General features: G+C 45.2%; 1 protein-coding gene across 12 annotated transcripts in view; it reads right to left on the reverse strand.

Moving 5' to 3' along the window:
- Positions 1-23,411, reverse strand: part of rims2a (regulating synaptic membrane exocytosis 2a) — a 215,292-nt gene that overhangs the window by 86,102 nt on the left and 105,779 nt on the right. For 11 of the 12 annotated variants that reach the window (XM_042310264.1, XM_042310266.1, XM_042310267.1 and 8 more), the window contains 6 exons: positions 20,828-21,774; positions 8,311-8,378; positions 6,214-6,333; positions 1,652-1,751; positions 797-920; positions 151-197 (listed from right to left, as the gene is read on the reverse strand). In XM_042310264.1, coding sequence (XP_042166198.1) covers positions 151-197; positions 797-920; positions 1,652-1,751; positions 6,214-6,333; positions 8,311-8,378; positions 20,828-21,774 — 1,406 coding nt within the window. Of the gene's footprint in view, positions 1-150; positions 198-796; positions 921-1,651; positions 1,752-6,213; positions 6,334-7,943; positions 8,165-8,310; positions 8,379-20,827; positions 21,775-23,411 lie in introns of all 12 variants that reach the window. The other variant, XM_042310309.1, reaches the window with a different exon arrangement.

The raw sequence follows: 23,411 nt of genomic DNA on the forward strand, positions 1-23,411 counted from the left end.
AGAAGAAAGCGTGTAGGGTAGAGAGATAGAAATGAGATACCATCACCTCTCTTTGACATTACCTTAGTAGCTTGATATTTCAAGGTTGATTAATTGGCTAACGCAGGCTAATTAGTTATCATTGGGAAATGAAAGAAAAGCCAGACTTACTTGATTCCAGTTGTGCATGTGTGCTGTCTGGTATCCGAGGAATATCTCTGAAAGGGGGGAGGAAGAGGGGATCAATTGGTGCTAATGCTGAATGCACTGTATTTTAATGGTCCTAAGAAGAGCATTAGTCTTCATTCTCCTGTACAGCAGCTCCCTCCCTCAGCAATACAAAGCAGGACAAATATAGACACTGACAAAGCAAAGGGGTTTCTGATTTCTCTGGGTATCTCTACTTTCAAAAACGATTGGCATCCCGCTGTTTGTGGAGGAGAGGGGGAGAGTGGGTAGTGAGACACAGCGAGAGAGAGAGAGAGGGAGAGAGAAAGGCAGCAGCCACCGTTCATTTCACTGTGCCGCACTGCTAGTCCCATATGAGCCTCTGACACTGTCATCACACTGGAGGACTGATGGAGGGGAGGGGTATTGGGAGGGAGGAAGGGAGGGATGGTTGGGAGGCAGATATGTTAAATAAACAAGCTGGTGCTGGCAAAACAAATGACATTGAAATACACTCAGCCCCCATTTTCCATTTCTCACATACTCTCTCCTCTGCAAGACACATATTTCTACAAATGTATGAATGTGAATACACTGTAGTTTTGATGGTTCAGTAGTAATAAGTGTAGTTGCTGTTGTGAGGTCTTACCCTATGGGCCTTGAGACCACCAGTTCCACCTGGGGTTCTGGCTTTGATTCTAGAATGATATTGTAAACTTCTTTAAATGTGGCTCCTTGTAAAAACCTCCCGTTCCACTCCAGCACCTGGTCGCCTGTAAAACAAGAGATGCTGTCAGTCATCCACACACCAAGACGTCAGCTGGCACGGTGCCGTTATGAACATGGGAAGCATAGTTATAAATATAGTTAAAAACATGATCCGTATAGTTATAAACATGAGCAGGCCCACATGATGGAGAAAAGGAGAGTGTGAATGGTATGGTAGAAAACACGGCACACATAAACAAACAGTACAGCATTGTAATCTTCCTGCTACGGTAATATTATAAATGATTGAATAGGCCTCGGTCGCAACCCTTATGGTAACAAATAACAGCACATATGTCTAGTTCATACATGTTGTAATTAGTGCTATTAAATGAAGGCCAAAGGGTGTCAGAGGTTAAAACAAGGTTCTGACCCAGTTCAGCACCAATTCACCAAGTAATCCAAATGTTTCTTGAATCACTGAAGTAGCTTATTAAATCTACAGTGCTGTGTACATGAGAAATGTATTGACAATCTTCAGTGTGCTTCACAAAATCTTGTATCTATAAGTGTAGTTCTAAACACAGTAAGTGTACTTCTAAACATGGTAAATGCAGTTTTAAACACAGTAAGTGTACTTCTAAACATGGCAAATGTAGTTCCAAACATAGTACGTGTAGTTCTACATGTGGTAAATGTAGTTCTAAGCATAGTAAGTGTCGTTCTAAACATGGCTAATGTAGTTCTAAACATGGTAAACGATGTAGTCAGAGTATAAAATGAGGTCAGCAGGTACCTGGTCTGAGGTGTCCAACAGTATCCGCTAGACTTCCTTTCCTCACTTTAGTGATGAAAGCACAAAGTCTACCAGATTCTGTCATCTTTCCACCCACCACCTATGAGGGAAGCAACACACATCAACATGTATAGTATTAGTATATATTATTATACTGTAATATAATCACACCCTCAGTATGGTGTAAGCAGCCTGGCAGGGAAGGAACATGGATGCACTGATCACTTTGTTTCATAAAACATATTTATTGACCATGTTTGAAAATGCAACCTGCAGATCTAGACCTAATTCTAATTGCATATGTAGCCACATAGCGTCATTCTGCCCATAAGGAGCTATTCTTGAACAGAGAAAGTAGCTACATGTTTAGTCAAAATGTACATCTCTTTTCATAATGATGAATGTCCCTGTGTGTTGTGTTGGAACCCTGGGGCCACCTCTCTCTGCATGGGGCTGGAACACTTGAGGCCTGGGGGGCCTATAGCAGGCCAGGGGGCCCAGCTCTGCTCTACTCTGTAAGCCCCTGAACCGCTCTCCCTCCACAGGCATCAGACAAATAAAATCCCCTCTTAATGGCAGTTGAATGCCAGCATACAAAGGAGCTTACGGAAGTCTCCTAAATGAAATGGCTTTATGTAACAGCCGGGCCGGAGAGAGTGAGAAAGGGACTGAGAGAGTGAGAGATAGAGATGTATTTATTTATTTTTATTTCACCTTTATTTAACCAGGTAGGCAAGTTAAGAACAAGTTCTCATTTACAATTGCGACCTGGCCAAAATAAAGCAAAGCAGTTCGAACACATACAACAACACAGAGTTACACATGGATTAAAACACACATACAGTCAATAATACAGTGGGAAAATAAGTCTATATACGATGTGAGCAAATGAGGTGAGATAAGGCCATGGTGGACAAGTAAATACAATATATCAAGTAAAACACTGGAATGGTAGATTTGCAATGGAAGAATGTGCAAAGTAGAAATAGAAATAATGGGGTGCAAAGGAGCAAAATAAATAAATACAGTAGGGGAAGAGGTAGTTGTTTGGGCTAAATTATAGATGGGCTATGTACAGGTGCAGTGATCTGTGAGCTGCTCTGACAGCTGGTGCTTAAAGCTAGTGAGGGAGATAAGTATTTCCAGTTTCAGAGATTTTTGTAGTTCATTCCAGTCATTGGCAGCAGAGAACTGGTAGGAGAGGCAGCCAAAGGAAGAATTGGTTTTGGGGGTGACCAGAGAGATATACCTGCTGGAGCCCCTGTTACAGGTGGGTGCTGCTATGGTGCCCAGCGAGCTGAGATAAGGGGGGACTTTACCTAGCAGGGTCTTGTAGATGACCTGGAGCTAGTGGGTTTGGCGATGAGTATGAAGCGAGGGCCAGCCAACGAGAGCGTACAGGTCGCAGTGGTGGGTATTATATAGGGATTTGGTGACAAAACGGATGGCACTGTGATAGACTGCATCCAATTTATTGAGTAGGGTATTGGAGGCTATTTTGTAAATGACATCGCCGAAGTCGAGGATTGGTAGGATGGTCAGTTTTACGAGGGTATGTTTGGCAGCATGAGTGAAGGATGCTTTGTTGTGAAACAGGAAGCCAATTCTAGATTTAACTTTGGATTGGAGATGTTTGATGTGAGTCTGGAAGGAGAGTTTACAGTCTAACCAGACACCTAGGTATTTGTAGTGGTCCACATATTCTAGATCGGAACCGTCCAGGGTGGTGATGCTAGTCGGGAGGGCGGGTGCGGGCAGCGAACGGTTGAAAAGCATACATTTGGTTTTACTAGCGTTTAAAAACAGTTGGAGGCCACGGAAGGAGTGTTGTAGAACCATCCAGAGTAGTGATGCTGGACGGGCGGGCAGGTGCAGGCAGCGATTGCTTGAAGAGCATGCATTTGGTTTTACTTGTATTTAAGAGCAGTTAGATAGTTAGAGAGAGAGAGAGAGAGAGAGAGAGAGAGAGAGAGACAAACAGACTGGATGGTCACTGCTTGCTGCTGAGCGAGGAGAAACACATAGCGTACCGTACAGCACAAAGAGGCACCGACCAGGCACAAACATACCAATTCAGGAAGCTCATTGAATCACTAATGATTTTCCCATCTTGCCACTTTCCTTTTCTCTCCTGATGGCCTTACTGTTCTAGCTCTCACTGTGCTAGCTCTCACTGTTCTAGTTCTCACTGTTCTAGCTCTCACTGTGCTAGCTCTCACTGTGCTAGCTCTCACTGTTCTAGCTCTCACTGTTCTAGCTCTCACTGTGCTAGCTCTCACTGTTCTAGCTCTCACTGTTCTAGCTCTCACTGTTCTAGCTCTCACTGTGCTAGCTCTCACTGTTCTAGCTCACTGTTCAGCTCTCACTGTGCTAGCTCTCACTGTTCTAGCTCTCACTGTGCTAGCTCTCACTGTGCTAGTTCTCACTGTTCTAGCTCTCACTCTTCTAGCTCTCACTGTGCTAGCTCTCACTGTGCTAGCTCTCAATGTGCTAGCTCTCACTGTGCCAGCTCTCACAGTGCTAGCTCTCACTGTTCTAGCTCTCACTGTTCTAGCTCTCAATGTGCTAGCTTTCACTGTGCTAGCTCTCATTGAAAGCTGCCGAGATTATCCCCCGCTTCAAAGGGGGAGACACTCCAGACTCAAACTGCTACAGACCTATATCTATCCTAACTTGCCTTTCTAAGGTCTTCGAAAGCCAAGTTAACAAACAGATTACCGACCATTTCGAATCCCATGTACCTTCTCCGCTATGCAATCTGGTTTCAGAGCTGGTCATGGGGGCACCTCAGCCACGCTCAAGGTCCTAAACGATATCATAACCGCCATCGATAAGAGACATTACTGTGCAGCCGTATTCATCGACCTGGCCAAGGCTTTCGACTCTGTCAATCAACCACATTCTTATCGGCAGACTAAACAGCCTTGGTTTCTCAAATGACTGCCTCGCCTGGTTCACCAACTACTTCTCAGATAGAGTTCAGTGTGTCAAATCGGAGGGCCTGTTGTCCGGTCCTCTGGCAGTCTCTATGGGGGTGCCACAGGATTCAATTCTTGGGCCGACTCTCTTCTCTGTATACATCAATGATGTCGTTCTTAGTGCTGGTGATTCTCTGATCCACCTCTACGCAGACGACACCATTCTGTATACCTCTGGCCCTTCTTTGGACACTGTGTTAACTAACCTCCAGACAAGCTTCAATGCCATACAACTCTCCTTCCGTGGCCTCCAACTGCTCTTAAATGTAAGTAAAACTAAATGCATGCTCTTCAACCGATCGCTGCCCGCACCTACCCACCCCTCCAGCATCATTACTCTGGACGGTTCAGACCTAGAATACGTGGACAACTACAAATACCTAGGTGTCTGGTTAGACTGTAAACTCTCCTTCCAGACTCACATTATGCATCTCCAATCCAAAATTAAATCTAGAATCGGCTTCCTATTTCAAAACAAAGCATCCTTCACTCAAGCTGCCAAACATACCCTTGTAAAACTGACCATCCTACCGATCCTCGACTTTGGCGATGTCAGTTACAAAATAGCCTCCAATTCTCTACAAATTGGATGCAGTCTATCACAGTGCCATCCGTTTTGTCACCAAAGCCTCATATACTACCCACCACTGCGACTTGTACGCTCTCGTTGGCTGGCCCTCGCTTCATACTCATCGCCAAACCCACTGGCTCAAGGTCATTTACAAGTCTCTGCTAGGTAAAGCCCCGCCTTATCTCAGCTCACTGGTCACCATAGCAGCACCCACCCGTAGCACACGCTCCAGCAGGTATATCTCACTAGTCACCCCTAAAGCCAATTCCTACTTTAGCCACCTTTCCTTCCAGTTCTCTGCTGCCAATGACTGGAACGAACTGCAAAAATCACTGAAGCTGGATACTCATATCTCCCTCACTAGCTTTAAGCACCAGCTGTCAGAGCAGCTCACAGATCACTGCACCTGTACATAGCCCATCTGCAAATAGCCCATCCAACTACCTCATCCCCATACTGTATTTATTTATTTATTTATCTTGCTCCTTCGCAGCATCTCTACTTGCACATTCATCTTCTGCACATCAATCAGTCCAGTGTCTAATTGGTATATTGTAATTCATTCGCCACGATGGCCTATTTATTGCCTTTACCTCCCTTATTTACCTCATTTGCACACACTGTATATAGATTTTCTTCAGTTGTATTATTGACTGTATGTTTTGTTTATTCCATGTGTAACTCTGTGTTGTCGAACTGCTTTGCTTTATTCTTGGCCAGGTTGCAGTTGTAAATGAGATCTTGTTCTCAACTAGCCTACCTGGTTAATTAAAGGTGAAATAAAAATATTTTTAAATCATATACCAAATTATATCCGCTGCGTAAACTCTTTAGTGAGGCCCAGATGGCAACATATTCCCTCTACATATGGAATAGGATACGATTTGGGAAGCAACCTTTGAATAGTGATGGACAGCTGTAATAACAAACGGCCTCTGACCATCAGGTCAGACTGGTCCCAGTAGATAGACAGAAGTCCAGACAGAGAGGTCAGACAGACGGGGCAGACTCACCTTCAGTCCCAGCAGTGCTCCTGAGTCTCGAGGTACACTTCCATCCTTCATCCGCTTGTTGAGCAGAATCCGCCCTATTAGGCGCTCCCCATCTTTGGAGGGCTGCCATGTCACTGGATGCTATAGGAACACACACAGCAACAACACACCTTGTGTTTTACAACTCATCCACACCAGATTCACTTCAATCCCTTTAAAAAGACTTCTTCAGAAAAGTGTGTATCATGTGAGGGGTGGGGGGTGGGGGATCAATTAATTTGACTTAATGAACGATCACACAAGCTCTGGCTAGTTATCTAATCTGGTGATTATAGCTTTGTCTCTATCCTTTCTATTTCAGATTATATAACCTGTCTTTTCTTTTGGGATTAGCCGGACTATCACAATTAGATAATAAAAGACATAATTCATCAAAATCTAAAAAAGATTTGTATCTATTGCATCACAGTTATACGTACTGCAGTTGAAGGCAAAATGCTAAAACAATATTTACAATAACACAGCCCACCTTTTAAGCAGTGATTAGCTATGTCCATAAACATACTTCATGGAAGTACTTCAATCTGATTCCATGAAAATGAAAAATGCTGCACATGCCAGGCCTTGTGTGATCCTGCCAACAGGGAATAGGTAGAGTGCATTCAGCACCCCATGCAGGGTAAAATAGGCAAACCATCACGCCCTGCTAGTCACCGTAGAGCAGAGCAGAGGCTCCACACAAACCATCTGAGAAAACCTGCACTGTATCTAGAACATCTCACTGAAACTCTGCCTCATTGGCATCAAATCCAGTTGAGTTTGGATGAGCGTAGATTTTGTCTGATGGTCTGTGAGGGAGGCCTTAGGCTGAAGGCAGAGGGAGGTTAAGACTGCAGTCCACCACTCTCTGCCCTGCTACACACAGCACTACACCACTCTCTGCCCTGCTACACACAGAACTACACCTCCACAATGGAGCAGGTAGAAGCAGATGAAGAAAACATGTATTACGCAACAAAAAGAGGTGAACCAAAGTAGGATTTATGGACGAAAACTCCCAAAAGCACAGCACAGCGCGATGATTAAGGCCAAGATGAAGAGAGACAAAAAAAAGATGAAGTCACAACAAACATGACAGCAGAAGGGAAAAAAAGAAAAACGTAACTTTGTCTGTGCAAAAGAAATCCAATCGTCCCTGTTCTCAGTTCTAAGTGGTTGGTTTAGTTTTGGTATTGGACTGAGTGGAGATCTAGGGGGGATAATGACTTGACTAGGTAGTGTGCGTTGGGAGAGGAGGGGTCATTCCAGTGAGAGGTAGGTGTCGTTACCCTGCTGTAGCGTTACTAAGATGGCCGCTACAGTAACAATAACAAAACAGACTGAGAGCAACTAGCAACATGCAACTAGAGGAGTGGACATTGCTGTGTGCCATGACAAAAAGAGAGTTGTGTTTTAATGCTCCTGGGTGGATCTTTATGCTGCCAGAGAGCAAACAGCAGAACAATAAAGAGGGGTTCCCCATCTCCTATTTCAGCAACACCCAGCAAGCTGCTGTCGAAATGAAATCAATCTGATCAATTCCCCGGAATAATAATAAAGACGAAGTTCAAAGAAAAATCTATCAATTCAAATTTAAAAACTAATAAACATGTCTACTATTTAACAATTAGTGACAGATAAAGACCGGAGGAGGTAGGTAAAGAAAAATAAAGAACAAAATGCAGATATTTTGGCTACATAGTCTCCAGTACCTTCTCACTATGGCTATGCTGATTGTCCTCGTTTAGGGTAGTGCTACTGCATGTGTCAACGCCAGAGTCTTTAACCTGGGGTTCGCACCATTCTGCGTCCTCTTCCAATGAGTGGCCCCCAAAGCGAACCATTTTCTTTTGCCTCTCAGATAAGGTGTTGTGTGTTGAGTCGGACAAAAATGCCTGCTCAATAGTTTTTCTTTTTCCCCTTTCACTGTCCCCTACAGGTGTGGGATAAAAACAGAAAGAAAGAAGAAAACCCATGCAGAGGTGTAAATAAAACAAAGCAAACATGAAATGACAAAGGACTCTGAGAGGGGGAGGAAAGGGGAGGAGGGGGTTAGGGGCAGGGCTCCGCATGTCTCACCAAAGACATTGGGGAGGCCTCGCTGCTATGCCATGACGCATGGTCCAACCAGTGGCCATCCAAATCTCCTGTGGGAGCCACACACACACACACACACACACACACACACACACACACAAGAGAAGACAGCGAGAGGAAAAGGTGAAGCCCACAGAACTCCAACGTACAGTGCTGACACACACGCAGACACACACTCACAGGTGAACAACAATAGCTCCTGTGAAGAGAGTAGAAACATACAGTCCACATACAGTAAATTGGCCTCTCTGAAGTCAATACTGCGATGGTATACAGCACAGAGTACATGACCATGACTACTAACACACACATTCAGACAACACAAGCACAGACCATTTAGGTTGTGTTTAGTCTTGGAACAATTCTCATTGGTTGCAAGACCAAACCAGGCCCCACACTCTTGTTCATAAATCATTCAAACATGCTGCCAGTCAAACCTCTTTTCCAAGAGATTCTGTTGAAGCAAACTAGCCAAAGATATTGTTGTAACTCTCTGCAGTCTCTGCAGGAATTCACATTTTTCAAATGAAGATAGCGTCCTTGCCTCCTGCTATCTTAACAGCCTGGGTCTGGATCAGAGAGAGAGAAAGAGAGAGAGAGGTGCTTCTTGGGATGTAATATGTTTAACTGGGACAAAGATGGCAATGCCCCAGCAACCTTAACTAACCTCAATCTAAAGTGCACCAGGGAGAGCTTTTTAAGATGCTATCCCAATGACTGCCTTGCCCAGATCTGTACTGGAGGCATCAGTGGATGGGATGGATGGATGCAGCCTTGAGAGATGGAGGCTGGGCAAATGGCTATTATGCCATTACATGATCAGTTTTTCCCATATGTTTGTGTTGCTCAGACAGTAAAGTGAGTGAGTAGCAGTCATATTCCCTCAGCCTAGCAGGCCAGACAGGGACTTCAGCAGTCAGGTAGAGTGTTCATCTTTTTCTCTGTGTCTGTGTGTGCACTTTTTCCAATAAGGCTCAGTCAGTCTTTCTGTCTGTAACCTGTCTGATTTGGGTCAGTGGGATCGATGGAGACTGGCTCCCTCAGACAAACCAAGAACTAGTCCCTGTAAACCCACATCTCTCTCTCTCTCTCTCTCTCTCTCACTCTCCTCGGTCCTCTACTTCTCTCTCTCCTCCATCCATCCTCAACCCATCAGTCTCCTGATAGAGAGAACATCATCTTTAGATCCAACATGACTTCTGGACCTGCTTTCTAGAACGACGTCATGTTGTTACTTCAGCAGCGTTTCCTCTGGTTGATGATGGTGGGTGGTGGATGTGCAGAGTGAGAATGCAACAAACACTACAATGTGATGAAGAAGCTTGTAAAGCCAGCTAACTAAAAGAGTGAGAAGTAGTGAATGTTGAATGCGGGATGGGAGTCTTCACCGACAGGCTGAGGTGGCCCGTTGAGAGGATGAGTCACTCATTGGCCACTCATTTTACAACCCCAGAAGACAGAAATTCAGAAACATGAAATGATTCATATTAAAAGCATGCAGCGATGAAGTATGATGTACGGCCAGCCATTTGCTCGCCCATTTTGTTACTATGGACCATTCAGGACACTGGATCTGTCTCAATTGCCGATTTGTCGATATATAGCTTGCCGAATGTTCAGTATGCACTGTAAAAATAAATCAAAAACAGGCTTTTTTGTTTACTCAACCTTTCAGTCAAAGTGTACGTTCTCATACGTCTGCAGGCACAGGTAAGGTTAAATAGAACCAGTGCATTTTTGCAACCCAAAGCTGCACGCATCATTTCCTTTGCATCACTTCCTGTGAAAAGAGAATAATCTAATGGAGCTATAAAGGACAGGTCTCCATAAAGCAGTTAGCCTGGTGAATACATAAAACTCAATCTGAGAGAAGTCAGGGAATTCAGTTGGAAGAATATAAAAATAGCTTTATGCTGCATATGTTGTTAGGGTTGGGGGTTTGGGTAGGATGGGAAGGGAAGGGAAGGGGAGATCAGATGTTCTCTCAATATCTCTATAAATGTAGAACCTGGTCTGTAGCTTTACTCTAGGGTTGCTATCAAGAGTGTTGAGGATCACGTCGTTGGAAGCTGAGAAAACAGTAAATAATTTCTACATTAATATTAATGAATATTTTTCAAGGCTGGCAGAGACACTGAATGTCAGAGTAAGGTCAAGTCCTCTCCAAAACAACCAGCCATCCTCCCTTATCACCATCCTCCCTTATCACTATCCTCCCTTTTCACCATCCTCCCTTATCACTATCCTCCCTTATCACCATCCTCCCTTATCACCATCCTCCCTTATCACCACCATCCCTCCACCCCTCCTCTGGTCCTATCACAAGCCCTCCATCCCTCCACCCCTCCCCTAGTCCTATCACAAGCCCTCCATCCCTTCACCCCTCCACTGGTCCTATCACAAGCCCTCCATCCCTTCACCCCTTCACTAGTTCTATCACAAGCCCTCCATCCCTTCACCCGTCCCTGTGGGTGCTAAAACCACTTACTGTACACAGTTATGCCCAGTGATAAAACATGATGGAAGTCCCCAGATGGGCTATGCCCTCCGTGACCTGCTGGAACCAACAGCTGACAACACTCAACACTGATTACCCTCCCTGCCACACACACACACACACACTGAGCTGTTGCTGCTGCCAGTCGCCATAAACACATTTTAGCATCGCTGCCTCTCCTCTCCCTGCCTCTCTTTGTCTCAGCTGCTGCAACCCAATGACTTTGCTATTGTGTCCATGATAGCCCCAAACAGCTTACGGCTTGCAATTCTAACAGTCACAGATGTTTAAATCCCATAGACATGATGAAATCATATTAACATGTTGAAATCCCATAGACATGATGAAATCATATTAACATGTTGAAATCCCATAGACGTGTTGAAATCACACATCTCTCCAGCTCATCTGAAGCCAACCACACACACACACACACACACACACACACACACACACACACACACAATCCACCGACACGCCCCTCAGATGGGGGCTGAGCTAAGCTACTGTTGTCCCAGTCTAGAGAATGTGGCCTCCCTCTGTTGCCTCCCTCTTCCTCCTGTTTTATTAACAGTGCCAATCACAATTAAGCCCTGATCCCTGGTGAGGACCGGTAAAACCTCAGCTGAGGGTGATTCAGCCAACAGGAAACTCATCACAGCCGTAAATTGTGAGCATCAGCAGTCTCTTCCCCCCCGGTTGGTTTCATTCGGGCCCGGCGCAGCAGGCGCGGGGACCCACCACCAAAGTGCTGATTCAGGGTTCCGGCAGCAGCACAACGTGGGGAGGAGACAGCGGAGAAAGAGTTCATTGCCAGCAGGCTCTCCATCACTTTGACAACTCAATAGAAACCAGTGTACACTATTAATTGGATCATTAATTATTGATGGTGTTTTTACTACAATTCGGGGGGGCGAGAGCAGAAAGAGAGAGAGACAAAGAGAGAGAGAGAGAGAGACAAAGAGAGAGAGAGAGAGAGAGAGACAAAGAGAGAGAGAGGTGAAACATTGTGTATGTTTAAACAGTATCCATGCTGTGAGGTAAAGGGAGCAGATTAGCTGTGTGATTTGTGTTTGTGGAACCAGATTGTCCAAAAACATCCAAGGTGGAGCAGGTTAAAGAGCTACAGAAATTATTATTTAGGACATTTGTGATTTTTTTCAATACTTAAAAATATAAAAAATAATAGTCAATGTACTGTTATTACAATGTAGAAACACAAACTATAACATTATTCATTTTTATGCCTGGCATTGAACATAAGAATGCCCTTTACTCGCAGGGGGATGTTGGACTAGTCCTTGTCCTAAAAACTTACAGAACCAGACCAGAGATAGAGATGTAATGAGAATCTAGTCCGGTTTTATCACTAAACGGCGTCCACCCCACCCACCCCCTTCTCTCTCTCTCTCTCTTCTGCCCCCCCCTCTCTCGCCCCCTCTCTCTCTCATTACTGTCCTTCTCTCTCTCTCTCTCCCTGCCTCTCTCTCTCGGTGTCTCTCGTCTTTTCTAGTTTCTGTCCTGCTTGCGCTATCATGAGGTGGCATGTCATGAGATCAATACGGAGGAAAACAGAGTGAGAGGGACGTCACACTAAATCAGACTCCCAGCCTCACTACCAACGAGCCAGCTAGGAGCAGCCAGGAGCAGCCAGGAGCAGCCAGGAGCAGCCAGAAGCAGCCAGGAGCTCAGGCCATTACTGATGGCACCTCCTCCCCCTCTCTCCCTCACTCACTCCTTCCCTCACTTCCCCCCCAGACCCCCAGAGTGCCCAGGGTCAGAGAGCATGGCACGAGGTGAGCTTAGCCTGCCATAACACACCCATGTATTCACCTCACCCACCTCGAACTCCCTCCCTCCCGTCCTGGCCAGTCAAGCAGCTCACTGAGTGTATAACATAGCAGAGCAGACCATAGTGCTGCTGACTGGCCACAGATGGACAGAAGGTGCTTTCTGCCCTCTTTACTCTTTCCCTCAGCTTTCTCCCCCCTCGGCCCAAGCTATTGAATGTATGTTCTGCTTATCTGGTTATGGCTCGTCCTTCAACGTCACACTGGACTGACTGGGTGAAGGGAAAATTCTGCAGGCCAAACACCATTCCTATTGCTAATCATTGATGATACTATGCATGTTACATACAGGTGTGTGACAGACTCGGGACAGGGGTTTTAATGACAGACAGTATATACTGTAAGCCCCCTCCCCCCATACCTCCAAAATACAAAACCTTACATCCTATACCTCAGAAGCTCACCTCCCTCGCCTCAGCAGTCCACATTCAAACTACTCTGTGACCCCACCACTACTGTGATCCTTCACATAACCTTCACAATACAATGCATCAATAATGGAGCCAGTCTGAGCTAACCTAGCCATGTGCTACTTCCCTCCCTGTGTGAAGAGAGAAAGTTACATAACACAGGGACTGGGGAATGTTGACTGCCTGGATTCTCCTGATCCTTGTCCTCCTCTCCTCTTCACCTGTGAAGCAGCTCTGCGTTCCTACCCTCATCCCCTGTCCTATTTTCTCCTCTCCTCTTCTCTCTTGTTTTTTTCCTCCCTCTCCTCTCCTCCTCATCCGTTTTTCCTGCTTTTGACGTTGCCAAGGTAAAAGCCCCCATAATTACAGATTTGACAACAAAATCAATATGCAATTATGACGACTGTGGGCCTGCGTAGAGTGAGTCAAGTGGCCCAACTCTTGAAGGATAGCTTTGGATGTTAATTCTGAAGGAAAAGGGGGTTTAATTCAATATGTGTGTGTGTGTGTGTGTGTGTGTGTGTGTGTGTGTGTGTGTGTGTGTGTGTGTGTGTTTAGGTGTGTGTGTGTGTGTGTGTGTGTGTGTGTGTGTGTGTGTGTGTGTGTGTGTGTAGGTGTGTGTGTGTGTGTGTAGGTGTGTGTGTGTGTGTAGGTGTGTGTGTGTGTATATGTGTCAATGGGAGTGTTTTGTTCAGAAGCAGGGGAATGAAAAACTACCCTTTGTCTATAACCATTGTCCTGTTGTAACAAACAAGTGGGAAGGCTACAGGACGGGGAACAGGGGATAGGGGAAAGTCTGTGTGTTGCTATTTAGCATGTAGTTGTCTGTAGAAGTAGTGGAGATCTGAAATACAGGCCGTAAACCCTTACAGATGCCATACAGTATAATACCTATCCTGTCCAAAATCATATCCTATGGTGTTGAGGGGAAACTGACATGATGAGGTTGATTCATGTTGATATATCAAATTTACATAAGTATTCAGACCATTTACTCAGTACTTTGTTGAAGCACTTTTGGCAGCGATTACAGTCTCGAGTCTTCTTGGGTATGATTCTAAAAACTTGGCAGACCTGTATTTGGGGAGTTTCCCCCATTCTTCTCTGCAAATCCTCGCAAGGTTGGTCGTGATGGCGAGCGTCGCTGCACGGCTATTTTTAGGTCTCTCCAAAGATGTTCGATTGGGTTCAAGTCTGGGCTCTGGCTGGGCCACTCGAGGGCATTCAGAGACTTGTCTCGAAGCCACTCCTGTGTCATGACATTGCCCTCTTTGGGTACAGCAAGCCCCATCCCCCTCTCCCTGCCTCCTACAACTAGGCGGTTGTGGTCAGAGAGGTCGTAAATTCCAGGAAGATCCTGCCTCATGGCCGCACAGTATAGAGACAGAGTGAAGTTTCATAGAGAACAAAGGAATTTCTTCCACCTCACAGAACTTGAGGTCCGAACAACATTCATGTTCCGGAGAAGGTATAAATGATCGGTGAAGAATCCAGCTACGAACTGGTCCGTTTGGTACAAGTTTGTAAAACTCATGAGAGACGGTGCGGTAACATTAGCATAACACTGTTTATAGGGGCGGCAGGGTAGCCTAGTGGTTAGAGCGTTGGACTAGTAACCGGAAGGTTGCGAGTTCAAACCCCCGAGCTGACAAGGTACAAATCTGTCGTTCTGCCCCTGAGCAGGCAGTTAACCCACTGTTCCTAGGCCGTCATTGAAAATAAGAATTTGTTCTTAACTGACTTGCCTGGTTAAATAAAGGTAAAATAAAAAATATAAAAAATATAATAGCCTCAGATATGAGGTTTAAATCTAATTGTTGTATAAGATGAATGAGTAAGGATGACACTGTTTGTAAAATTGTGTAATGTGATTTTGGACTGTTTAATGAAGGAAACTCCAATTCCCTTTTGAGTTTAACGAAATCAGAGGACCGCCCATGAGCCCAGTTAGGGTCAGGCATCCTGGGACAGGCCCTTTTCTGCAACTCCTGAATAAAACCCAACTTTGAGAAGTTCTCAACTAGACCATGTTTTCTCTCAATCACGAGAGGACAAAGGTTGAGACGATTGCTGAATCTTTTAACCATACCACGTGGTTAAACTCTTAGACTATCGATACCGACAGAATAAGAACAAGTCTTTGATATTAATTACTAGTATGAGAGAGAGAGAGAGAGAGAGAGAGAAAGAGAGAGAGAGAGAGAGAGAGAGAGAGGACAGAAACTCTCCAACAGAAACTAACTTTTCAGCAGAGATCCCGACGACACACTGAGCGTAAATATATATATTGATTGCAATTGTTCCTGAATGAGTGAGTGTTCATGTGTAAAGGATTAGCATTTCAATTGTTATAATTATCAACTGTGTGTTGTCTTCTCAGTCGACCCCCACTTCCCTTTTGTCTAACAAGCCGCCATGCCGGTTTAGCCCACTAGGGCACATTCCCCTATCACTTCTTGTAACCATATGTACTTTGTTTGTTTGTTTATGCATTTCTGTGAATTACTTAGTTAGTAAATAAATGATTTCAGAAAATTGATGTATGGATGACTCATCGTGAAGACTGGGTTCGTGCAGATAACCAACAATTTACGACGTTTGGAATGAGACTAGCGTGAGGTAAAGTAAATAATAAATTAATTCGAAGTCTAATTGATCAGATAAAATATCTGAAAAGTTATATTAGGAAATTATAACTTTGTAATCTGAATATTTTCCTTGGTGCCCCGACTTCCTAGTTAATTACAGTTACATGATTAATCAGTTTAATCGCGTAATAGTAATTACAGAGAATCTTTGATAAAAACTAAAAGTCTTCATTTAATGATAGTAAAGACATGACACCTGCTTTGGCTTGGTTGTGTGCTTAGGGTTGTTGTCGTGTTGGAAGGTGAACCTTCACCCCAGTCTGAGGTCCTGAGCACTCTGGAGCAGGTTTTCATCAATGATCTCTCTGTACTTCACTCTGACCATCTTTCCCTCGATCCTGACTAGTCTCCCAGTCTCTGCCGATGAAAAACATCCCACAGCATGATGCTGCCACCACCATGCTTCACCGTAGGGATGGTGCCAGGTTTTCTCCAGACGTGACACTTGGCTTTCAGGCCAAAGAGTTCAATCTTGGTTTCATCAGACCAGGGAATATTGTTTCTCATGGTCTGAGAGTCCTTTAGGTGCCTTTTGGCAAACTCCAAGCGAGCTGTCATGTGCCATTTACTGAGGAGTGGCTTCCATCTCGCCACTCTACCATAAAGGCCTGATTGGTGGAGTGCTGCAGAGAAGGTTTCTGGAAGGTTCTCCCATCTCCACCGAAGAACTCCGGACCACTGGGAGAGTGGCCATTAGGTTCTTGGTCACCTCCCTGACCGATTCAATTGGAGGTGTAGCTGTGGATGTATTTCAAAGGCCTACCTTCAAACTCAGTGCCTCTTTGCTTGACATCATGGGACAATCAAAAGAAATCAGCCAAGACCTCAGAAAAAAATTGTAGACCTCCACAAGTCTGGTTCATCCTTGGGAGCAATTTCCAAATGCCTGAAGGTACCACGTTCATCTGTACAAAAAATAGTATGCAAGTATAAACACCATGGGACCACGCAGCCATCATACCGCACAGGAAGGAGACGCATTATATCTCCTAGAGATGAATGTACTTTGGTGCAAAAAGTGCAAATCAATCGCAGAACAACAGCAAAGGACCTTCTGAAGATGCTGGTAGAAACAGGTACAAAAGTAACTAGATCCGCAGTAAAATGAGTCCTATATCGACATAACCTGAAAGGCCACTCAGCAAGGAAGAAGCCACTGCTCCAAAACCACCATAAAAAAGCTAGACTACGGTTTGCAACTGCACATGGGGACAAAGATCGTACTTTTTGAAGAAATGCCCTTTGGTCTGATGAAACAAAAATAGAACTGTTTGGCCATAATGACCATTGTTATGTTTGGAGGAAAAAGGGGGAGGCTTGCAAGCCGAAGAACACCATCCCAACCGTGAAGCACGGGGGCGGCAGCGTCATGTTGTGGGGGTGCTTTGCTGCAGGAGGGACTGGTGCACTTCACAAAATAGATGGCATAATGAGGCGGAAAATTATGTGGATATATTGAAGCAACATCTCAAGAAGTTAAAGCTTGGTCGCAAATGGACAATGACCCCAAGCATACTTCCAGAGTTGTGGCAAAATGGCTTAAGGACAACAAAGTCAAGGTATTGGATTGGCCATCACAAAGCCCTGACCTCAATCCTATACGAAATTTGTTGGCAGAACTGAAAAAGCGTGGGAGGAGGCCTACAAACCTGGCTCAGTTACACCAGCTCTGTCAGGAGAAATGGGCCAAAATTCACCCAACTTATTGTGGGAAGCTTGTGGAAGGCTACCTGAAACGTTTGACCCAAGTTAAGCAATTTAAAGGCAACGCTACCAAATACTCATTGAGTGTATGTAGACTTCTGACCCACTGGGAATGTGATGAAAGAAATAAAAGCTGAAATAAATCATTCTCTCTACTATTATCCTGACATTTCACATTCTTAAAATAAAGTGGTGATCCTAACTGACCTACAACAGGGAAATTTGACTGATTAAATGTCAGGAATTGTGAAAAACTGACTTAAATGTATTTGGCTAAGGTGTATGTAAACTTCAGACTTCAACTATATCTGTTTTTTTATTTTTAATACACTTGCCAAAATAAATAAAAACCTGTTTTCACATTGTTATTATGGGGTATTGTGTGTAGATTGATGAGGGAAAACATGTACTGTATATAGTCAATTTTAGAATAAGGCTGTAACGTAACAAAATGTGGAAATGGGAAGGGGTCTGAATACTTTCCAAATGCACTGCATTATTCGATATGTGCAGATTTATATCTGATAGCAGCTAATGGGGATCCATAATAAAAACACACACAAATAATAACTATGACTGTTTCACTTTCAAGCTATGTGAAAGGGACCGTGTAGAGGGACTAACTCACATCAGTCAGTCCTTCACAGTCATCCAAAGGAGACAGAGACTGCACACAGGGAAGTAAAACCCTTGAGTGTAGATGTGCCATACAGTCTGCTTTAGAGGGGAATCTATATAGGTCACTCCTCAGAAACAGCTCTACAAACACTTAAAAACGCCTTTGGAAGCTGTCTGCCTTTTCAAAGGACTAATATGGAAACCACAAAGCCAGCCTGCCGCCCGTATAGCAATGCTTTCAGCACGGTGACCGCTCCTCTGCCAGCCCAGACCTAATCTCTCTCTCTCTCTCTCTTTCCCTCTATCTGGGACGTTGTTAGTGTCCTTAACATTATGACATCACCAGAGGGCGAGAGTGGTTCGATCGTTGTGGTCCAGTAGTATGAGATGAATGTTTATAACCTTATAATACATAACTATCTACTGCCTGCATCTAGAGGACAGAAAGGTAGTAGTTAGTGCCATGATGTTGCCCTGTTGGTGAGGTTTATGACCCGCATAAATACTTTCCCCTCTTTTCTCTCTCTACTCTACAGATTGGACTCTTGGAAAGCCCTTTGTTAACAAAGAGAGAGTCTGGTAACATCAAGAGGTTGGGAACGGAACCATATTTCGGTAATCCAACCAGTTGAAAATATCCGTTGGTACTTAAAGATTATGATATCAGATCAGTTGTCATCTGAGACATTATTACTGATGATAGGACGATATAAAGTGTATCTTGGGAAGTCTATCACATTCACATGGAATTGTTGTGCAATTTAAATGTTTAAATATGAAACTATTTACATGATTAGTTTAATCAGGTAATATTAATTACAGAGAATTGATTTGATAAAATAGCATGTCATATATAACTTAATCCATAGTAAATGCACAACAATAAGGAGTAGGAGTTAGGGACTAGAGGCTAGAATCTAGAAGTAAGCCATTCAAAAAACATTTGATCTTCAAACTTCCACTCTGCCCAGCCCAGCTCACGACTCGACTCCACTGTCTACTCCAATCCCATCCCGTGCTCCCTGGCTGCTCCAACAGAGTTGATTTGTCGTACAGGGGGAATCCTACTGGCTTCACAAGTAGCCTGATCTCACGTATTTATCAGTGCAAGGAACCATTCATGTTAGCGTGCAAGATCACGCGGCTCGCGAGGCTAGAATCCTACAGGGAGAAACCCTAATTATTCTACCACTTAATTGCATTTGCCATACCTTCATTAATTAATATGCACGACTGATGACATTGTTCAGCCAGAGGCCGTTCAAAAGCAGCATCACAGACTAACCCACAGACACAGACAGACTGACTCCCTATAGGCTGAATGACTGGAACAGCACATCACCTCTGGCCCTGATCCTATTGAAGTGAGCCGCCCAATACGCACAAACACACACACGCATGCACACACACACTTTGGGACAGTTTGTGTGTGTGTGTGTTTGTGTGTATGTGTGTGAAACAAGTGTGTGTGTTTGTGTGTATGTGTGTGTGCGTGCGTACCTGTGACACTGTAAAAGTACAGTATCAGACTACAATTACATATATCATTACCTTCCTTCCTTCTCTCTCTCTCTCTCTATTTCTCCACTCTCTCCCCGCGCTCTCTCTCTCCCTCCCCTCTCTCCTCTCCTCCCCTCTCTCCTCTCCTCTCCTCGCTCTCTCCTGGCTCTCTCTCTCCCTCCTCCCTGGCCCCTTATCTCCTCTCTCCATATTTTTCTTTTTCTCTCTCCCACCCCCTCTCGTCACTCCTCTCGCTATCTCTCGATCTCTCCCTCTATCTGTGTTATATAATATAGAGTCCATTACATCAGATTGAATGTGTGAAACAGAAGTGGTAGCCAGGCCCTGCAATGTGTGCTTACAGGAGGACAGAGACAGGATAAGGTATCTAGAGCAGCAGCCCAACACACACACACACACACACACACACACACTGTTCAATAGACATTTACACACATCTGGCCAAGCCCTGTCGACATAATAAGCTCCCTCCACACAGTTGCTGTACAGTGTAGAATAGACTTGACACACACACACACACACACAAAACAGAAAAGATCACGTAACAAAGACACAGAAAGACCATAGACTGTGAGGGAATAAAAGGTTAGTTTTTAAGCGACGGCTCATTAATAAGATCAAATTCCTATCATAATCTACATATCATATTATTATGAATGAGACCACGAGGCCGAGATTAAAACACATTAGTTATGCAAGCCTGACAATACAGAACATATACAGAACATATGGTATTGTTTTCATGGATAAACGTTGTAGTTTCCTTCATATAATTAAGGGCGACTGAGAAGAGAGTTGTGATGGTCTGGTGCTCATTAGTCATCAATGGCACTCAGTCCTCTGTACTGAACATATGGAGCTAGCAGACTACTGTCGTACCACTAACTCACTGAATATGGAACAGTGGTAATTAGTCAATAAACATGTTCAACATGAGCTGACAGTGACACTGAATACACTTCCCAATGAATAATGCAAAGGTGATTTGACTATCCCTGACAAAACTCTGTGCTTCCCAAATGGCACTCTATTCCCTATATGGTGCACGACTTTTGGCCAGACCCAAAAATATATTCCCTATATAGAGCAATACTATATAGGGAATAGGTTGCCTTTTCAGATTTTCCCCTAGTAAAAGAGAGTGCCCTATAAAGTAGTGCACTATAGGGAATAGGTTGCCTATTCAGATTGCCCCCCTAGTGTACAGTATGAGAGTAGAACGAGAGAGAGCAGGAGGAAGAGTGTTCCTACCTTTCTCACTGACAGACTCACTCTCTATCTCCACGTCCTCACAGCTGGTGTACTCCGGCGTGGTGGCCAGTTCCTCCTCCGAACTGCTCAGGGACACCTGCCGCATCTTACCCCCCTTTTTGGTTTTGTGGGGCTTTGGTGGCGGCGGCCTGATGGACTCGGACTGGTCAGAGCTCAGAGAGTCGTTCCTCAACATGGTGTCCATCTTCTCCCTCTTGGTCTTCCTGACTGCAGAGCTGGGGTCCAGATAATCATGACCCCTGAACCCTATTGGCTCCCCTGGCCCCCGCCTCATGTCCCCTGACCTGTCCCCCAGCACGGGGCTGCGGTGTGGGGTGGGGGGGCTGTGGTTGGAGGTCCTGGGGTGGCCTCCAGGGGTGGGGGAGTTTCTGTCCATGGAGTAGGAGCGTTGGCCCACCATGGGCGGCCGGCGCTCGGTCAGGTGCTGTCTGGACAGGCGGATTGGTCCCTGGGGCTCGTCCTGCTCCGTGTAGGCCAGAGACACATCACTGTGGCGCCTCTCGTGCCTGGCCCGGCCCACCTCAGCATGCATCCTCATCTGCTCCTCGTAGGGCTGGGGCTTGACGGGGTAACGGGCCAGGTTGGGGTCGGAGCGGTAGCGTGTCTGGTACTCCTCCTGGCGCTGGCGCTGCAGCTCGTACTCATTGGGCTGCCCGTCTAGAGGGTAGGGCCCGTCTAGAGGGTAGGGCCCGTCCTGGTCCAGAGGGTAGTCCTCATGGGAGCGCCAGCGGCCACGCCCACCACGGTACTCCCCCCTCGCCGCCTCAGCGTCTTGGTACCTCCGTGGGGCCCCACGCCGAGGGTCCCCATCCCCGTAGTCGGACGGTGATCTGGGCATGGTGCCGTCTCCCGGGGCATACTGACCCCGCTCCTCCCTTTGGTCGTATCTTTGGTTTGGATCCCTGGATGCTGATGGGCTTCGTTTCCTGTCCGTCAAAGAAAAAAACTGTTAGTCAGAGGGTCAAGTAGGAAAGAAAATTCTCTTAGTCAGAAGAGGGTTTTAAAAGGCTGTATAAAAACTCTCACTGATGCTTAGGATGAAAGATCTACAGGGCTTTCTGCTGAGTTTACCTGCCTTTTAAACCCGCTCCAAAAACAGCAGTTCCCTAGAAAGGGTAACCACCGGTGTGTGTGTGTGCGTGTGTGTGTGTACTCCACTGCGTGGGCCTCATAGACTGCTGATGAAAGGCATAGCTAGCTGTCACATAACAGGGCTGGAGCTGGGGGTTTGGAGCTGGGGGTTTGGAGCTGGGGGTTGGGAAGAAGACTCCTGCACTTCTTTGACTCTCTTCACTAAAAATATATCTAGGAGTACTAAGATGGCAGCCAGACCCAAAGACAAGATATCTCTGAAAAGGCAAGGCGCTTTTCAGAAACCAAGCAGCCTTACAAAGTCTCAAAACAGGAAATAGTTTCACCATCAGAACTGATGTTATTCCTGTAATGAGTCAAAGTCTGTACAAATACATTCAACATTCTACCTGTACACTATTATCTATTGATCTATAATATGGTTCCATTTCCTCTTGGTTACTATGTGGATACTATAGGTCATCTTTCATCTTCATGCTCATTCTATCTGATTACTGTGTTGGTGTAAAGCAGATAAATGACGATTATTACAATTCATTTCAAACAGCTAGATGGCACATGATTAACAGCAGACGTTCCCTGAGTATGCCCCGTTCATGTTTTCAAATTAAAAGCATGTGTGTGTGTGTGTGTGTGTGTGTGTGCGCGCACATACGTATGTGTGCGAGAGGGAGAGAAAAAGAAAGAGAAAGAGAGTCAAAGAGAGAGAGAGCCTGTGCTATGATAAATTACACTGTTCCCCAGCGTTGGGTTGTGCTGTCTGTTGTCTGGAGAGGGAGAGGGAGGGGCCAGGCGTTTGGGAGGGAGGTGTCTGTGGTGTGTGTAGCTTAGCCAGTAATAATGTGCCTAAATTAGGAAAATGCTGGGAAAAGGGGATTATTAACAATCTCATTTCGAACCTTAGAAGACGAGTAGGAGAGGAGGAAAGGAAGAAAGGAGAACAAGAGGGGAGGAGAGAAGGAAAGGAGGAGAGGGTTAATGGAGGAGAAGAGGAGAGACTTCTTCCCTAATTATATCGGCCCCCTCCATGCCCAAGGAAAACCACTGCTCTGCTCCACACACAGCCAGTAGAGTCACATAGACAGATATAACTAGCCTTCTGTAGTCGCTGCACTGAGCTAGAATACTGTGAAGCCAGGAAGAAGAGCAGGATCATACGAAACACTTTTTAAGTCTCAACTACTGTATTCACACCTGAACTGGACTCACACCAGTACTGCACTGTTCCAAGAATATTGTCCGACCAGACGTTGTCACGCCTTGGTCATAGTATTTTGTGTTTTCGTTATATATTTGGTCAGGCCAGGGTGTGACATGGGTTTATTTTGTTGTGTTTCGTATTGGGGTTTTGTAGGCATTGGGATTGCGGCTGAGTAGGGGTGTAGCATAGGTTTGGCTGCCTGAGGCGGTTCTCAATCAGAGTCAGGTGATTCTCGTTGTCTCTGATTGGGAACCATATTTAGGTAGCCGG

The sequence above is a fragment of the Oncorhynchus tshawytscha genome, linkage group LG03 (assembly GCF_018296145.1).
Source record: "Oncorhynchus tshawytscha isolate Ot180627B linkage group LG03, Otsh_v2.0, whole genome shotgun sequence".
Taxonomy (NCBI): Eukaryota; Metazoa; Chordata; class Actinopteri; order Salmoniformes; family Salmonidae; genus Oncorhynchus; species Oncorhynchus tshawytscha.